A 14432-nucleotide genomic window follows, 5' to 3' on the forward strand; every position below is an offset into this window, starting at 1 on the left:
CTGGATCTGGATCAGGTCTGTAACTGAAGTCCTACATGATGGGATCTGGATCTGGATCAGGTCTGTAACTGAAGTCCTACATGATGGGATCTGGCTCTGGATCAGGTCTGTAACTGAAGTCCTACACGATAGGATCTGGATCTGGATCAGGTCTGTAACTGAAGTCCTACACGATAGGATCTGGATCTGGATCAGGTCTGTAACTGAAGTACTACATGATGGGATCTGGCTCTGGATCAGGTCTGTAACTGAAGTCCTACATGATGGGATCTGGATCAGGTCTGTAACTGAAGTCCTACATGATGGGATCTGGCTCTGGATCAGGTCTGTAACTGAAGTCCTACACGATAGGATCTGGCTCTGGATCAGGTCTGTAACTGAAGTCCTACATGATGGGATCTGGCTCTGGATCAGGTCTGTAACTGAAGTCCTACACGATAGGATCTGGATCTGGATCAGGTCTGTAACTGAAGTCCTACACGATAGGATCTGGCTCTGGATCAGGTCTGTAACTGAAGTCCTACACGATGGGATCTGGATCAGGTCTGTAACTGAAGTCCTACACGATAGGATCTGGATCTGGATCAGGTCTGTAACTGAAGTCCTACACGATAGGATCTGGCTCTGGATCAGGTCTGTAACTGAAGTCCTACATGATGGGATCTGGCTCTGGATCAGGTCTGTAACTGAAGTCCTACATGATGGGATCTGGCTCTGGATCAGGTCTGTAACTGAAGTCCTACATGATGGGATCTGGCTCTGGATCAGGTCTGTAACTGAAGTCCTACATGATTGGATCTGGCTCTGGATCAGGTCTGTAACTGAAGTCCTACATGATGGGATCTGGATCTGGATCAGGTCTGTAACTGAAGTCCTACACGATAGGATCTGGCTCTGGATCAGGTCTGTAACTGAAGTCCTACACGATAGGATCTGGCTCTGGATCAGGTCTGTAACTGAAGTCCTACACGATAGGATCTGGATCTGGATCAGGTCTGTAACTGAAGTCCTACACGATGGGATCTGGATCTGGATCAGGTCTGTAACTGAAGTACTACATGATAGGATCTGGATCTGGATCAGGTCTGTAACTGAAGTCCTACACGATAGGATCTGGATCTGGATCAGGTCTGTAACTGAAGTCCTACACGATAGGATCTGGATCTGGATCAGGTCTGTAACTGAAGTCCTACATGATGGGATCTGGATCTGGATCAGGTCTGTAACTGAAGTCCTACACGATAGGATCTGGATCTGGATCAGGTCTGTAACTGAAGTCCTACACGATAGGATCTGGATCAGGTCTGTAACTGAAGTCCTACACGATAGGATCTGGATCTGGATCAGGTCTGTAACTGAAGTCCTACACGATGGGATCTGGATCTGGATCAGGTCTGTAACTGAAGTCCTACACGATAGGATCTGGATCAGGTCTGTAACTGAAGTCCTACACGATAGGATCTGGATCTGGATCAGGTCTGTAACTGAAGTCCTACACGATAGGATCTGGATCTGGATCAGGTCTGTAACTGAAGTCCTACATGATGGGATCTGGATCTGGATCAGGTCTGTAACTGAAGTCCTACATGATGGGATCTGGATCTGGATCAGGTCTGTAACTGAAGTCCTACATGATGGGATCTGGCTCTGGATCAGGTCTGTAACTGAAGTCCTACATGATGGGATCTGGCTCTGGATCAGGTCTGTAACTGAAGTCCTACATGATGGGATCTGGATCTGGATCAGGTCTGTAACTGAAGTCCTACATGATAGGATCTGGATCTGGATCAGGTCTGTAACTGAAGTCCTACACGATAGGATCTGGATCTGGATCAGGTCTGTAACTGAAGTCCTACACGATAGGATCTGGATCTGGATCAGGTCTGTAACTGAAGTCCTACACGATGGGATCTGGCTCTGGATCAGGTCTGTAACTGAAGTCCTACATGATGGGATCTGGATCTGGATCAGGTCTGTAACTGAAGTCCTACATGATGGGATCTGGATCTGGATCAGGTCTGTAACTGAAGTCCTACATGATGGGATCTGGATCTGGATCAGGTCTGTAAATGAAGTCCTACATGATGGGATCTGGATCTGGATCAGGTCTGTAACTGAAGTCCTACATAATGGGATCTGGATCTGGATCAGGTCTGTAACTGAAGTCCTACATAATGGGATCTGGATCTGGATCAGGTCTGTAACTGAAGTCCTACATAATGGGATGATGGAAATTTTCTATCATTTATTTTTACATGAATGATGCATTTAATTACTGTTCATGTTGTTGTTATGCGTTTTATTTAAATAAAAAAACAAGTTTTTATAATAGAAGAGGTGAAAACACCAGAAAACCAGGTGACATGGAGGTCGGGGAACCTGGAAGTCGGGGAACCCTGGAGGTCGGGGAACCTGGAAGTCGGGGAACCCTGGAGGTCAGCGAACCCTGGAGGTCGGGGAACCCTGGAGGTCGGGGAACCCTGGAAGTCGGGGAACCCTGGAAGTCGGGGAACCCTGGAGGTCGGGGAACCCTGGAAGTCGGGGAACCCTGGAGGTCGGGGAACCCTGGAAGTCGGGGAACCCTGGAAGTCGGGGAACCCTGGAAGTCGGGGAACCCTGGAGGTCGGGGAACCTGGAAGTCGGGGAACCCTGGAGGTCGGGGAACCCTGGAAGTCGGGGAACCCTGGAAGTCGGGGAACCCTGGAAGTCGGGGAACCCTGGAGGTCGGGGAACCCTGGAAGTCGGGGAACCCTGGAGGTCGGGGAACCTGGAAGTCGGGGAACCCTGGAGGTCGGGGAACCTGGAAGTCGGGGAACCCTGGAAGTCGGGGAACCCTGGAAGTCGGGGAACCCTGGAAGTCGGGGAACCTGGAAGTCGGGGAACCCTGGAGGTCGGGGAACCCTGGAAGTCGGGGAACCCTGGAAGTCGGGGAACCCTGGAGGTCAGGGAACCCTGGAAGTCGGGGAACCCTGGAAGTCGGGGAACCCTGGAAGTCGGGGAACCCTGGAGGTTGGGGAACCTGGAAGTCGGGGAACCCCGGAGGTCGGGGAACCCCGGAGGTCGGGGAACCCTGGAAGTCGGGGAACCCTGGAGGTCGGGGAACCCCGGAGGTCGGGGAAGGACGGGGAACCCTGGAGGTCATGTCTGCTTCAGTAGCCGGACCAGAAGACCTGCTGCAGGACCGCCGTGGTTCTGACAGGAATGAAACCACAATCTTTTTCTGCGGTCCCTCGTTGTCTTCAGGTGGCTCGGAGGCTGCAATGGGGACATGTAGAGGTCTGGCGAAAGGTGAGTCCACACCTGATGTTTGGTCGGATAGGAAGTGATGTCAAAGCCAGAGAAAGATCCACCTGATCCACATGACCTCACTTTACATCCCATAATATTCGTCCGCCATGGTTTTGATGATTTAACATTTAAGCCCAACCATCTTTGTTGTCATGACAACAGTTTCACAGGGTCACACAGTGACACGTGAACGCACCCCAAACCTTCAGATGACTGTTGTCTTGGCAACAGATGTCTCTGAGGACTTTTTATTTTAGATCACTTCAGACAAGCATGTTGATCATGTGATCTTCATGGTGATGATGTCATCAGGCTCTATTCAGGGATTGGTCACTTTTTACCTGAAAGATAGCAAAAAAGTGTTGAATTCTGCTCGTACCACCAGAACGCATACGCTGGTTCGTAGTGACTGACAGCAGGTTCCACAGTTCTTGGTCAAGTGATTCTTTCAACCAATGAGCTGCTTTGTTGTCGGTCAGCTGATCACTTACCTGAAGCTCACTGGCTTCTGTCCGGTTCAATCTTTGTTTCCCCGTTTTGTTTATCTGTTAAGGATTTGGCCGCCTGGACAACAGCCTGCAGGAACAAAACAACACACCTTCTGTCAGCAAAGTCCGGTCAGTCCACTCAGCAGAAGGTGAACAGAATCAGCGGCTTGGACCTTGAAGCTCCTCTTCCTCTTCTGGACGTTCTGCTCTGGGTGAAAGATGATGACGTAAACTTTGGGCATGTACAGCATCCCGAGTGAGACGGAAGCACTGAGGGACATGGAGACAGTCAGCGTTGCTGTCTGGATGAACATCTGTGGAGACAGAGACATTTTCACACCAAAACCACAACCAGGACTTTCACTAGGACGGAAACCAGATCAGCCACTGGGACTTCAACTGCAACCAGATCAGCCACTGAACTGGAACCAATCTAGTTTCAATAAAAGTCCAAGTGGGCGTTCTGGTTTCGGTAGAGGTCCCAATGGGCGTTCTGGTTTCGGTAGAGGTCCCAATGGGCGATCTGGTTTCGGTAGAGGTCCCAATGGGCGATCTGGTTTCCGTAGAAGGCCCAGGGGCCGATCTGGTGTCGGTAGAAGTCCCAGTGGGCGATGTGGTTTCGGTGGAAGTTCCGGTGGGTGATCTGGTTTAGGTAGAAGTCCCAGTGGGCGATGTGGTTTCGGTGGAAGTTCCGGTGGGTGATCTGGTGACGGTAGAAGTCCCAGTGGCCGATCTGGTTCCCGTAGAAGTCCCAGGGGCCGATCTGGTGTCGGTAGAAGTCCCGGTGATGGATCTGGTTTTGGTTGAAGTCCCAGTGGCTGATCTGGTGTTGGTAGAAGTCCCCATGGGCGATCTGGTGTTGGTAGAAGTCTCAGTGGGTGATCTAGTTTCGCTAGAAGTCCCAGTGGGTGATCTGGTTTCCGTAGAAGTCCCAGTGGGCGATCTGGTGTCGGTAGACGTCCCAGTGACTGATCTGGTGGCGTAAAACTCCCAGTGGGCGATCTGGTGTCAGTAGAAGTCAGGGTGGGCGATCTGGTTTTGGTAAAAGTCCAAGTGGGCGATGTGGTTTCGGTAGAAGTTCCTCTGAACGATCTGGTGTCACTAGAAGTCCTGGTGGCCGATCTGGTTTTGGCTGAAGTCCCGGCTGGCGATCAAGTTTCAGTACAAGTCCAAGTGGGTGATCTGGTTTCCATAGAAGTTACAGTGGGGGATCTGGTTTTGGTAGAAGTTCCTCTGGCTGATCTGGTTTCAGTAGAAGTCTCAGTGGGCGATCTGGTGTCGGTAGAAGTCCCAGTGAGTGATCTGGTTTCCGTAGAAGTCCTGGTGGGCGATCTGGTTTTGGTAGAAGTCCCAGTGGGTGATCTAGTTTCCGTAGAAGTCCCTGTGGGCGATGTGGTTTCGTTAGAAGTCCCAGTGGGTGATCTAGTTTCCGTAGAAGTCCCTGTGGGCGATGTGGTTTCGTTAGAAGTCCCAGTGGGTGATCTAGTTTCCGTAGAAGTCCCTGTGGGCGATGTGGTTTCGTTAGAAGTCCCAGTGGGTGATCTAGTTTCAGTAGAAGTCCAAGTGGGCGATCTGGTTTCGGCAGAAGTTCCTCTGAACGATCTGGTGTCACTAGAAGTCCCGGTGACCGATCTGGTTTTGGTTGAAGTCCCGGCTGGCGATCAAGTTTCAGTAGAAGTCCAAGTGGGGGATCTGGTTTTGGTAGAAGTCCCAGTGGGCGATGTGGTTTCGGTGGAAGTCCCGGTGGATGATCTGGTTTCGGTAGAAGTCCCTGTGGGTGATCTAGTTTCCGTAGAAGTCCCTGTGGGCGATCTGGTTTCGTTAGAAGTCCCAGTGGGTGATCTAGTTTCAGTAGAAGTCCAAGTGGGCGATCTGGTTTCGGCAGAAGTTCCTCTGAACGATCTGGTGTCACTAGAAGTCCCGGTGACCGATCTGGTTTTGGTTGAAGTCCCGGCTGGCGATCAAGTTTCAGTAGAAGTCCAAGTGGGGGATCTGGTTTTGGTAGAAGTCCCAGTGGGCGATGTGGTTTCGGTGGAAGTCCCGGTGGATGATCTGGTTTCGGTAGAAGTTACAGTGGGCAATCTGGTGTCCGTAGAAGTCCCAGTGGGTGATCTTGTTTCCGTAAAAGTCCCAGTTGGCGATCTGGTTTAGGTAAAAAGTGCCAGTGGCCGATCTGGTGCCAGTAGAAGTCCTGGTGGACGATCAGGTGTCGATAGAAGTCACAGTGTGCAATCTGGTTTTGGTCACTGGGACTTTTACCAAAACCAGATCACCCACCGGGACTTCTACCAAAACCAGATCACCCACCGGGACTTCTACCAAAACCAGATCACCCACTGTGACTTCTACCAAAACCAGATCACCCACCGGGACTTCTACCAAAACCAGATCACCCACCGGGACTTCTACCAAAACTAGATCACCCACCGGGACTTCTACCAAAACCAGATCACCCACCGGGACTTCTACCAAAACCAGATCACCCACCGGGACTTCTACCAAAACCAGATCACCCACCGGGACTTCTACCAAAACCAGATCACCCACTGTGACTTCTACCAAAACCAGATCACCCACCGGGACTTCTACCAAAACCAGATCACCCACCGGGACTTCTACCAAAACTAGATCACCCACCGGGACTTCTACCGAAACTAGATCACCCACCGGGACTTCTACCAAAACCAGATCACCCACCGGGACTCCTACCGACACCAGATCGCCCACTGGGACAAGAAGATAAGTGTTGGATATAAATAAAATGAAGTGCTATTAGCTGTGGTCTGTGTTTTATGGCATTATAGGTTGTTGGACCGCTCCGTTAGAAACATAGCAGGAAAGGTGAAGGGAATGGGGAAAAGATAGTGGACTTGGCTTGTCTACTAAAAAACAGGAACAGTTGGTAATGAGCTTTATTTTCACCACAACAAAATACAAAACAGGGAGGAGAAAGTAGAGCAGTGGTTGGAGGCAAGGGGAGGGACCAGAACCAGATCCAGGAGGGGCCAGAACCAGATAAGCAGTCCACGGGGTGGAGAGGCAGAGCACGAGGTCAGGGATAGAAGGCACAGTGCAAAAAAACAATCTCAAGGAATGAGAGGTGATATGCAGGCCTGACTGGGATGAGCTGCAGGTGAGCGGAGTTGGGTGGAAGAGGTGGGAGTGGCTGGAAGGTAGAGTCGAGCAGAAGGAGGGAAACTGGTAAAATACTGCAGCGATGCGACAGGAGGGGACAACAGGCAAAGATTGTGACAATAACCCTTGTGGGCTAAGCCCGACAAGGCCCTATGGGCAAAGGCCTGGCTACCAGGTGCCCTTACCATGGCTCCAGTGGGGGGGTCCCAGTGACCAGCATCCAGGGAAGAGAGCCTTTTTTTCTAACCCTCATCCTCATCATAGGGTTCTTTAAGCCACAATTGGTCTGGCCCCTCCCCGAGACACCTGTTTGCCATTGGTGACCCTACCAGGGACATAAAGCCCCTGGCGACATGGCTGCTAGGATCTTCAGACAGTAATGTAAGTAGAAATGAAAATCAGAAGCCACTGGATCTTGAAGCAACACAGTCTTTGAACCTGCACTACGTTTCACTTAGTTTGATAGAAAAGTCTAGATTAAATTCATTTTGTGGAACTTTTGGTTGGGATTTTAACCATCACAACAGAAAAAGAACTGCTTCCAAGATTTGGCTTGCTGGGTTATGGGTTAGGGTTTTGCAGCCCATGTGTTGGGTGCAAAAAACCTTGAGGTCCAAAGCTAGTGGATCAGCCCTACAGGACCCACAGCATCTTCCAACAAAACCTTCACAAGAACCTCCATGGCATCTCCCAACAGGACTTCCACAGGACGCCTTCAGAGAAGGATGTCCATGTTTTTGCTCTCCATGCTGTGAAAATATTTCTCAACCCAGTTCTTTTCCACATTTGGGTAAAACGAGGTTAGACTGAAATGAGACCACGTTAATCCTGGAGACAAGGATGTTGTGTGTTTTAGTCTCTCCTCTGTAGATCAGATGATGATGATGTTCTGTGTTTTATCTAAAAGCCTTTTTCGGACTCACATAAATCTCGTCCTTCATGTCTGTCTGTCATTGTGTCTCTTGGGGCTTTGCTTGTAACAAAGTTGTTGTATAACTATACCCTGTGCTTCTTTATAATCTGTATAATCCAGCTCTCTGCCTCCACTTTGGCTCTAATTCTGTTTATCTGCTACATTAAAACCTCAATCACTAAAAGCAGCTTTCACATCGGAAAGCTCAGCTGTTCCTCTGCAGGTGTTTATCATCGAAACTAAAATTCAGCCATCAGAGGAACAAACTGATTGGTTCTTTGGACTTCATGAACCCAAATGATATGAGAACTTCTTGGACCCCCTGTGATCTTTGGTGCCCCTTTTAAGCCTCAGTATCCCATGTTAGTAACCAGAAATCCATCAGGTTGTATGATCCTGCTGTTGTTCTGTTACCGTGTAGATTCTAGAGCTGAGACCAGAACCAGGACTGAAACAACCAGGATCTGACATCAGTGTAGTTTTTACCTTCTCAGTAGACTGCGCTGTCCCAAAGAAGATGGGTACAAAGGCGAGCCACACGATGCAGGTTGTGTACATGGTAAAGCCAATGGGTTTCGCTTCATTGAATGTCTCTGGAACGCCGCGACTCTTCACCGCATACACAGTGCACGTCACCTAGTAACAGAAAGATCAAAATCTTTTCAGTGATGTTTCTCAGTAACGATAAGAGGCTGAATCCACGGAATAACTGTTAATTTGACCTTACGCTTTATCTGCATCTATTACAGCAAAGCTCTGGTATTCAATTTCATCATGGTGAGGAGGTGGCGAACAGCAGCGATGAAAGGTGAAATCCACATGGCTGTCATGATCTCTGCTCCGCCCTGAACCAGCTGATGACTGATTATCCTCACCTGTGCTGCTCTCTACTTAAACACCGGCCCTAGCTGTGCTCAGTGAGAGATCGTCTGTCTTTCCCCAGCCTTCAGACGGCGTCCATGGGCCTGGCTGAGACCCAGCCTTGGTCTTGACCCTGCCGGTCCCCCTTTGCTGCATCTTGTTGGTATGAATTGACCACCAGTTGCTGAACCCTGCCTGATCCTGACCCTGCCTCTTGCTTGCTCCTCGGACTCCTTCAACTTCCGTGTTTTTTGGTGTGGACCCTTGACTGGTTTTGGACCTGATGATTCTGGATTGCAGAAAGTGTTTCCCTGCTCCGGAGGACCTCTGAGACTGCCTATTCCCCCGTCTCCTGGTAAACCTTCATTTTTTGGTCTCTCCAGTATCATCTCAGGTTTTTGGCTCACCGGTCTTTTGTGTTCCAGACTTCCTGACGATCAGACTAAGTGAGACCACCTTCAACACCATCTTTACTTTAATCAATCTGTTTAACTTTCCTTGTTGGCTGAACTTTGGGTTCTGGCTTCTTTAACCGTAACCATGGCAGGACTTTGGACCAACCACACACATCCCTCCAAACTAAAAAAGGAAAGAAAAAACCAACATGGCCATCACCCTGACAATAACATGTCTATCATCAGATCATCTTGTGCGCCCTGGCTCGTACCTGTTGGCTCAGTCACAGGGAACTGCTCATACCCCTGATTTCTGTCTCTTTATCTTAACTTTAGTCATAATGTGAGCTGCTGGACAGCCTAATGGTAACAAACCTTTTCATAGGGTTCACTTGTAGTGGAAACTTGTTTGACAGCCGTCTTCTTGTACATTCATGGTGATTTTATATTTGGGTTCGATCCACATCAGTGTAGAATAAATATAACTATGCACACTATATACACCCTAATTACAAAATTAGTCTTGATGTAAATAAAAAGATGCAGCTGTGTTTTTATAGAAAATTCATTTTATAGAAATATTAAATCATTTTTATATAATTAAAGAATATATCAAAATCAATTACAAATATATTATAGTTGAGAATTAAAGCACCAGCGGAAATAACTGTTTAAGAGGAACATTGTATATAAGAATTGTTTAATACAGGATTTAATAAAGTTCCTCTCAGCTGGAATTGTCCTCAACAGGTTTGAGAACTAAAGTCTAAATTCACTAGAACTTCCTGTTTAGCTTCATTTAGTTCTTCAGTGAGAAGCTTTCCACACTTGGTCTTGGTTTAGTGTTGCATTGACTAAATTATAAAAGTAAAATGTATTTTCTAATTCAGGTCGTATGTTTACATGTAAAATGCATCAATGGACACGTGGACATGGAGCTTAATTTGTCTGATTAAAAAATCTCCGCAGTGAATGATGAAAGCATGAAAGTGGGCTAAGCTCTCTGAACCCTGACTTGTTTAATACACTTAGAGCAGACTATAACTGTGGATGCGCTACAAGCCTCGATAAGCATGGCCAATAAGACTGATTTAAAGTCTAACCCAAACTCTGGTGGGATCCCATCAGAATTTCTTCATGAACTGGCGACCACATTCTCCCAGTTTAAGTTCTTCAACTCAAACTGGAGGCCGTGGTTCAGCTAGCAGCCATCTGAACTATGATGTGTTCACAGCTTCAGGACATCCCAATGCTGCAGCTTCACTCTCCAGCAGTGCAGGCGTTTAGAATCAAGGTGTTACCATGAGAACAATGCTGTAGCTGAGGCAGCAGATGATGGACAGATCGGACATGTCACACTTCAGGATACCACGGGCCAGGTCAGGGTTCGGGGGGCGGAGCTCCTCGTAGTCAATGATGGTGTGAGGAGGAACAACAGACAACCACACAAACACACCGAGGACCTGACAAACACACAAAACTCTGAAATTACAAAGACATCTGAAAAGGTAACAAAGATCCTGTTGGGTCTGCACACTCACCTGGACGGAGATGAGGATGAAGGTGATGACAAGTTGAGAGGTGGGGCTGATGAATTTGGGTGGTGTCACCGACCTCTTGCCCTGCTCAAAGATCCGGTAGATGCGGTTGGTCTTGGTTAACATGGCAGAGTAGGTAATGGCCATACCGAGCCCCAGCACAAGGCGCCGGAACGCACACACTACCACACCTGGTTCTGCAATCATCAGGAACGTGATCAGGTAGATCAAGAAGATACCTGTGAAGAGAACAGTTTGGTGATGTCATCCTGAATGATAACATCATCTTCACAAAAGGTAATGTTTGAAGTTCACCTGTCAGCAGAACATAGCTGAGCTCTCTCCCTGAAGCCCTGACGATGGGCGTGTCATTAAAACGGATGAAGGTTATGACCACAGCACTGGTAGCTAGGATACCTAGCATAGCAAGGGAGGCAGGCACTAAGGCCCAGGGGGAGTTCCACTCCAGTTTGATGATCGGGGTCGGACGGCAGGTGGTCCTGTTGGGGGCGGGGCGCATGTCTGATGGACAGATCTCACAAGTAAACTCATCCAGTTGGTACTGATATCCGTCACAGAGCTGAAGAAAGGCAGAAAGACAGAAAGACTTGTGGTTCTGGTGGATCACAGTGCTGCATCTGATAACATGGATCAGACCAGTTCTGAATCACAGACTGGAATATTTATAATATAATATCAATCTAACAGAGTCCAGTTTGTTCATATAAATGCTAAGTTTTCCTGATACCAAAGTCCCAGAGTTCCTCAGGGCTTTGTCCTTAGCCTGATACTTTACACATTTCATGTACAAATCCTGGATGACTTTATACCACTTCAGCTTCTAAACATGCTCAACTTCAACAGGCTTTTATTTTGGGTTCCTCCGTGGTTCTGTCACATCTCGCTTGGTGTGGTGGTGCCAGTTCCCGATTCAGCCCATCTGATGCACATTTTGTACCAGAGACTGCCGAAAGCTCATCTAGTTATTTGTCCAGTTTGCTGAGACCAGGTTCCGTACCCCGTGTCGGGCCGAGACCAGGTTCCGTACCCCGTGTCGGGCCGAGACCAGGTTCCGTACCCCGTGTCGGGCCGAGACCAGGTTCCGTACCCCGTGTCGGGCCGAGACCAGGTTCCGTACCCCGTGTCGGGCCGAGACCAGGTTCCGTACCCCTTCGGGCCGGGGCCAGGTTCCGTACCCCGTCGGGCCGAGACCAGGTTCCGTACCCCGTGTCGGGCCTAGACCAGGTTCCGTACCCCGTGTCGGGCCGAGACCAGGTTCCGTACCCCGTCGGGCCGAGACCAGGTTCCGTACCCCGTCGGGCCGAGACCAGGTTCCGTACCCCGTCGGGCCTAGACCAGGTTCCGTACCCCGTGTCGGGCCGAGACCAGGTTCCGTACCCCGTCGGGCCGAGACCAGGTTCCGTACCCCGTCGGGCCTAGACCAGGTTCCGTACCCCGTCGGGCCTAGACCAGGTTCCGTACCCCGTCGGGCCTAGACCAGGTGCCTTACCGTGTCGGGCCGAGACCAGGTTCCGTACCCCGTCGGGCCTAGACCAGGTGCCTTACCGTGTCGGGCCGAGACCAGGTTCCGTACCCCGTCGGGCCGAGACCAGGTGCCTTACCGTGTCGGGCCGAGACCAGGTTCCGTACCCCGTCGGGCCGAGACCAGGTTCCGTACCCCGTCGGGCCGAGACCAGGTTCCGTACCCCGTCGGGCCGAGACCAGGTTCCGTACCCCGTCGGGCCGAGACCAGGTTCCGTACCCCGTCGGGCCTAGACCAGGTGCCGTACCCCGTCGGGCCTAGACCAGGTGCCGTACCCCGTCGGGCCGAGACCAGGTTCCGTACCCCGTCGGGCCTAGACCAGGTTCCGTACCCCGTCGGGCCTAGACCAGGTTCCGTACCCCGTCGGGCCTAGACCAGGTTCCGTACCCCGTCGGGCCTAGACCAGGTTCCGTACCCCGTCGGGCCTAGACCAGGTGCCTTACCGTGTCGGGCCGAGACCAGGTTCCGTACCCCGTCGGGCCGAGACCAGGTTCCGTACCCCGTCGGGCCTAGACCAGGTGCCTTACCGTGTCGGGCCGAGACCAGGTGCCTTGCCGTGTCGGGCCTAGACCAGGTGCCTTACCGTGTCGGGCCGAGACCAGGTTCCGTACCCCGTGTCGGGCCGAGACCAGGTGCCTTACCGTGTCGGGCCTAGACCAGGTGCCTTACCGTGTCGGGCCGAGACCAGGTTCCGTACCCCGTCGGGCCGAGACCAGGTTCCGTACCCCGTCGGGCCTAGACCAGGTTCCGTACCCCGTCGGGCCGAGACCAGGTTCCGTACCCCGTCGGGCCGAGACCAGGTTCCGTACCCCGTCGGGCCGAGACCAGGTTCCGTACCCCGTCGGGCCGAGACCAGGTTCCGTACCCCGTCGGGCCGAGACCAGGTTCCGTACCCCGTCGGGCCGAGACCAGGTTCCGTACCCCGTCGGGCCGAGACCAGGTTCCGTACCCCGTCGGGCCTAGACCAGGTTCCGTACCCCGTCGGGCCGAGACCAGGTTCCGTACCCCGTCGGGCCTAGACCAGGTTCCGTACCCCGTCGGGCCTAGACCAGGTTCCGTACCCCGTCGGGCCTAGACCAGGTTCCGTACCCCGTCGGGCCGAGACCAGGTTCCGTACCCCGATGACGTCACCGCCGCATTGCGACATCGGTTCTTGTCATCAGCGCTGCGCTTCAGGTGCCTCGGTTTTCTCAAACTACCATCAAGCATGGGGACCCCTTCCTACTGTCGGTAGTACCACCGGTACGTCTGCACCCCTAGTGTCTGCTACGCCAGGTGAACTGAGGACAATGCGGCTGCTGAGCTGCCGTGGGTGTGTCGCTGGTAGCGTGCTGGTGCAGAAACAACCCTCAGGTAAGCAGTGAGTGTGACAAGCCCGCTTTGTCACAGCCATGCTTCATAGATTTGTTTCTTTCATTCTGGCCAGCTACTCCCAGGAGGGAGTTCCCAGGATTACATGATCAACTGTCCAGGTGACATGGGACACCCTGGAACAAACGATGGTTTCACAGGCAGATCAGCAGAAAATCCACATAAATGTGAAAAAAATGGAAAAATGTTTTAGAAAGCAGAAGAGTCTCTGTCATGAGTGTGAAGGATTTCTTACCTCACAGTGCCAACAACAGGGAACTCCCTTCACCATCTTCTTCCTCTCTCCGGGTTTACAGGGAAAACTACAGATGGATTCTGGAACCGACTGGTCTCCTCCAGACCACTGCATCTCGTCCAGCTGCAGACACTCAACCTGCGTCAAGAACTTCAGACAAAGCAGCTGTTTATTTCTAATAAAGCAAACAGCTTACATTTAGTCTGAGGTTGTTTGTCCACTGTCCGATGACATGGTAACCAGGGTGGCTGTGGTTGGTCATCTGAAACTGAAAGATGTCGTACCGTCCTGGTGCGTCTCCATTTTCATTGAACAAAACACTCGTACCTGCACTTCCTGTTATAGACGCAGAGAGATGATGTCACACGTTACACTAGGATTGCTATGGTTACAGCAGTGTCATCTACTGGTGAAATTATAGTTTATTATCATGACATGTCCACGTGATGAATCCCCAGTAACCCAGAAGAACCTGCAGAACCACTTGCCCCAGTGAATCAGGTCACCCAGCTAAAACCCTTCCTGGTCCACAAAAAGAAACTACAACGACAAGTGAAGCAACGTCCAGAGAGAAGAGAGCAGGTTCCTTTATAACACAGTCTGAGGTTCTGGGTCTGGACACAAACCATCAAACCCAAGAACCACTTCCTATGTGTCTACGATGG

General features: G+C 50.9%; 1 protein-coding gene across 1 annotated transcript in view; it reads right to left on the minus strand.

Annotated features, from left to right (window-relative positions):
• Nucleotides 1-3786: 3786 nt before the first annotated feature.
• grm6a (glutamate receptor, metabotropic 6a) overlaps nt 3787-14432 on the minus strand; it is a gene marked incomplete at both ends in the record, with an annotated part of 106264 nt that continues 95618 nt past the window's right edge. Inside the window, 8 exons of the mRNA XM_079238618.1 lie at nt 3787-3864; nt 3950-4090; nt 8311-8460; nt 10382-10543; nt 10622-10857; nt 10934-11198; nt 13768-13890; nt 13964-14103. Coding sequence (XP_079094744.1) covers nt 3787-3864; nt 3950-4090; nt 8311-8460; nt 10382-10543; nt 10622-10857; nt 10934-11198; nt 13768-13890; nt 13964-14103 — 1295 coding nt within the window. The remainder of the gene's footprint in view (nt 3865-3949; nt 4091-8310; nt 8461-10381; nt 10544-10621; nt 10858-10933; nt 11199-13767; nt 13891-13963; nt 14104-14432) is intronic.

This window comes from Telmatherina bonti (genome assembly GCF_933228915.1).
Source record: "Telmatherina bonti genome assembly, chromosome: 4".
NCBI classification, from domain to species: Eukaryota; Metazoa; Chordata; class Actinopteri; order Atheriniformes; family Telmatherinidae; genus Telmatherina; species Telmatherina bonti.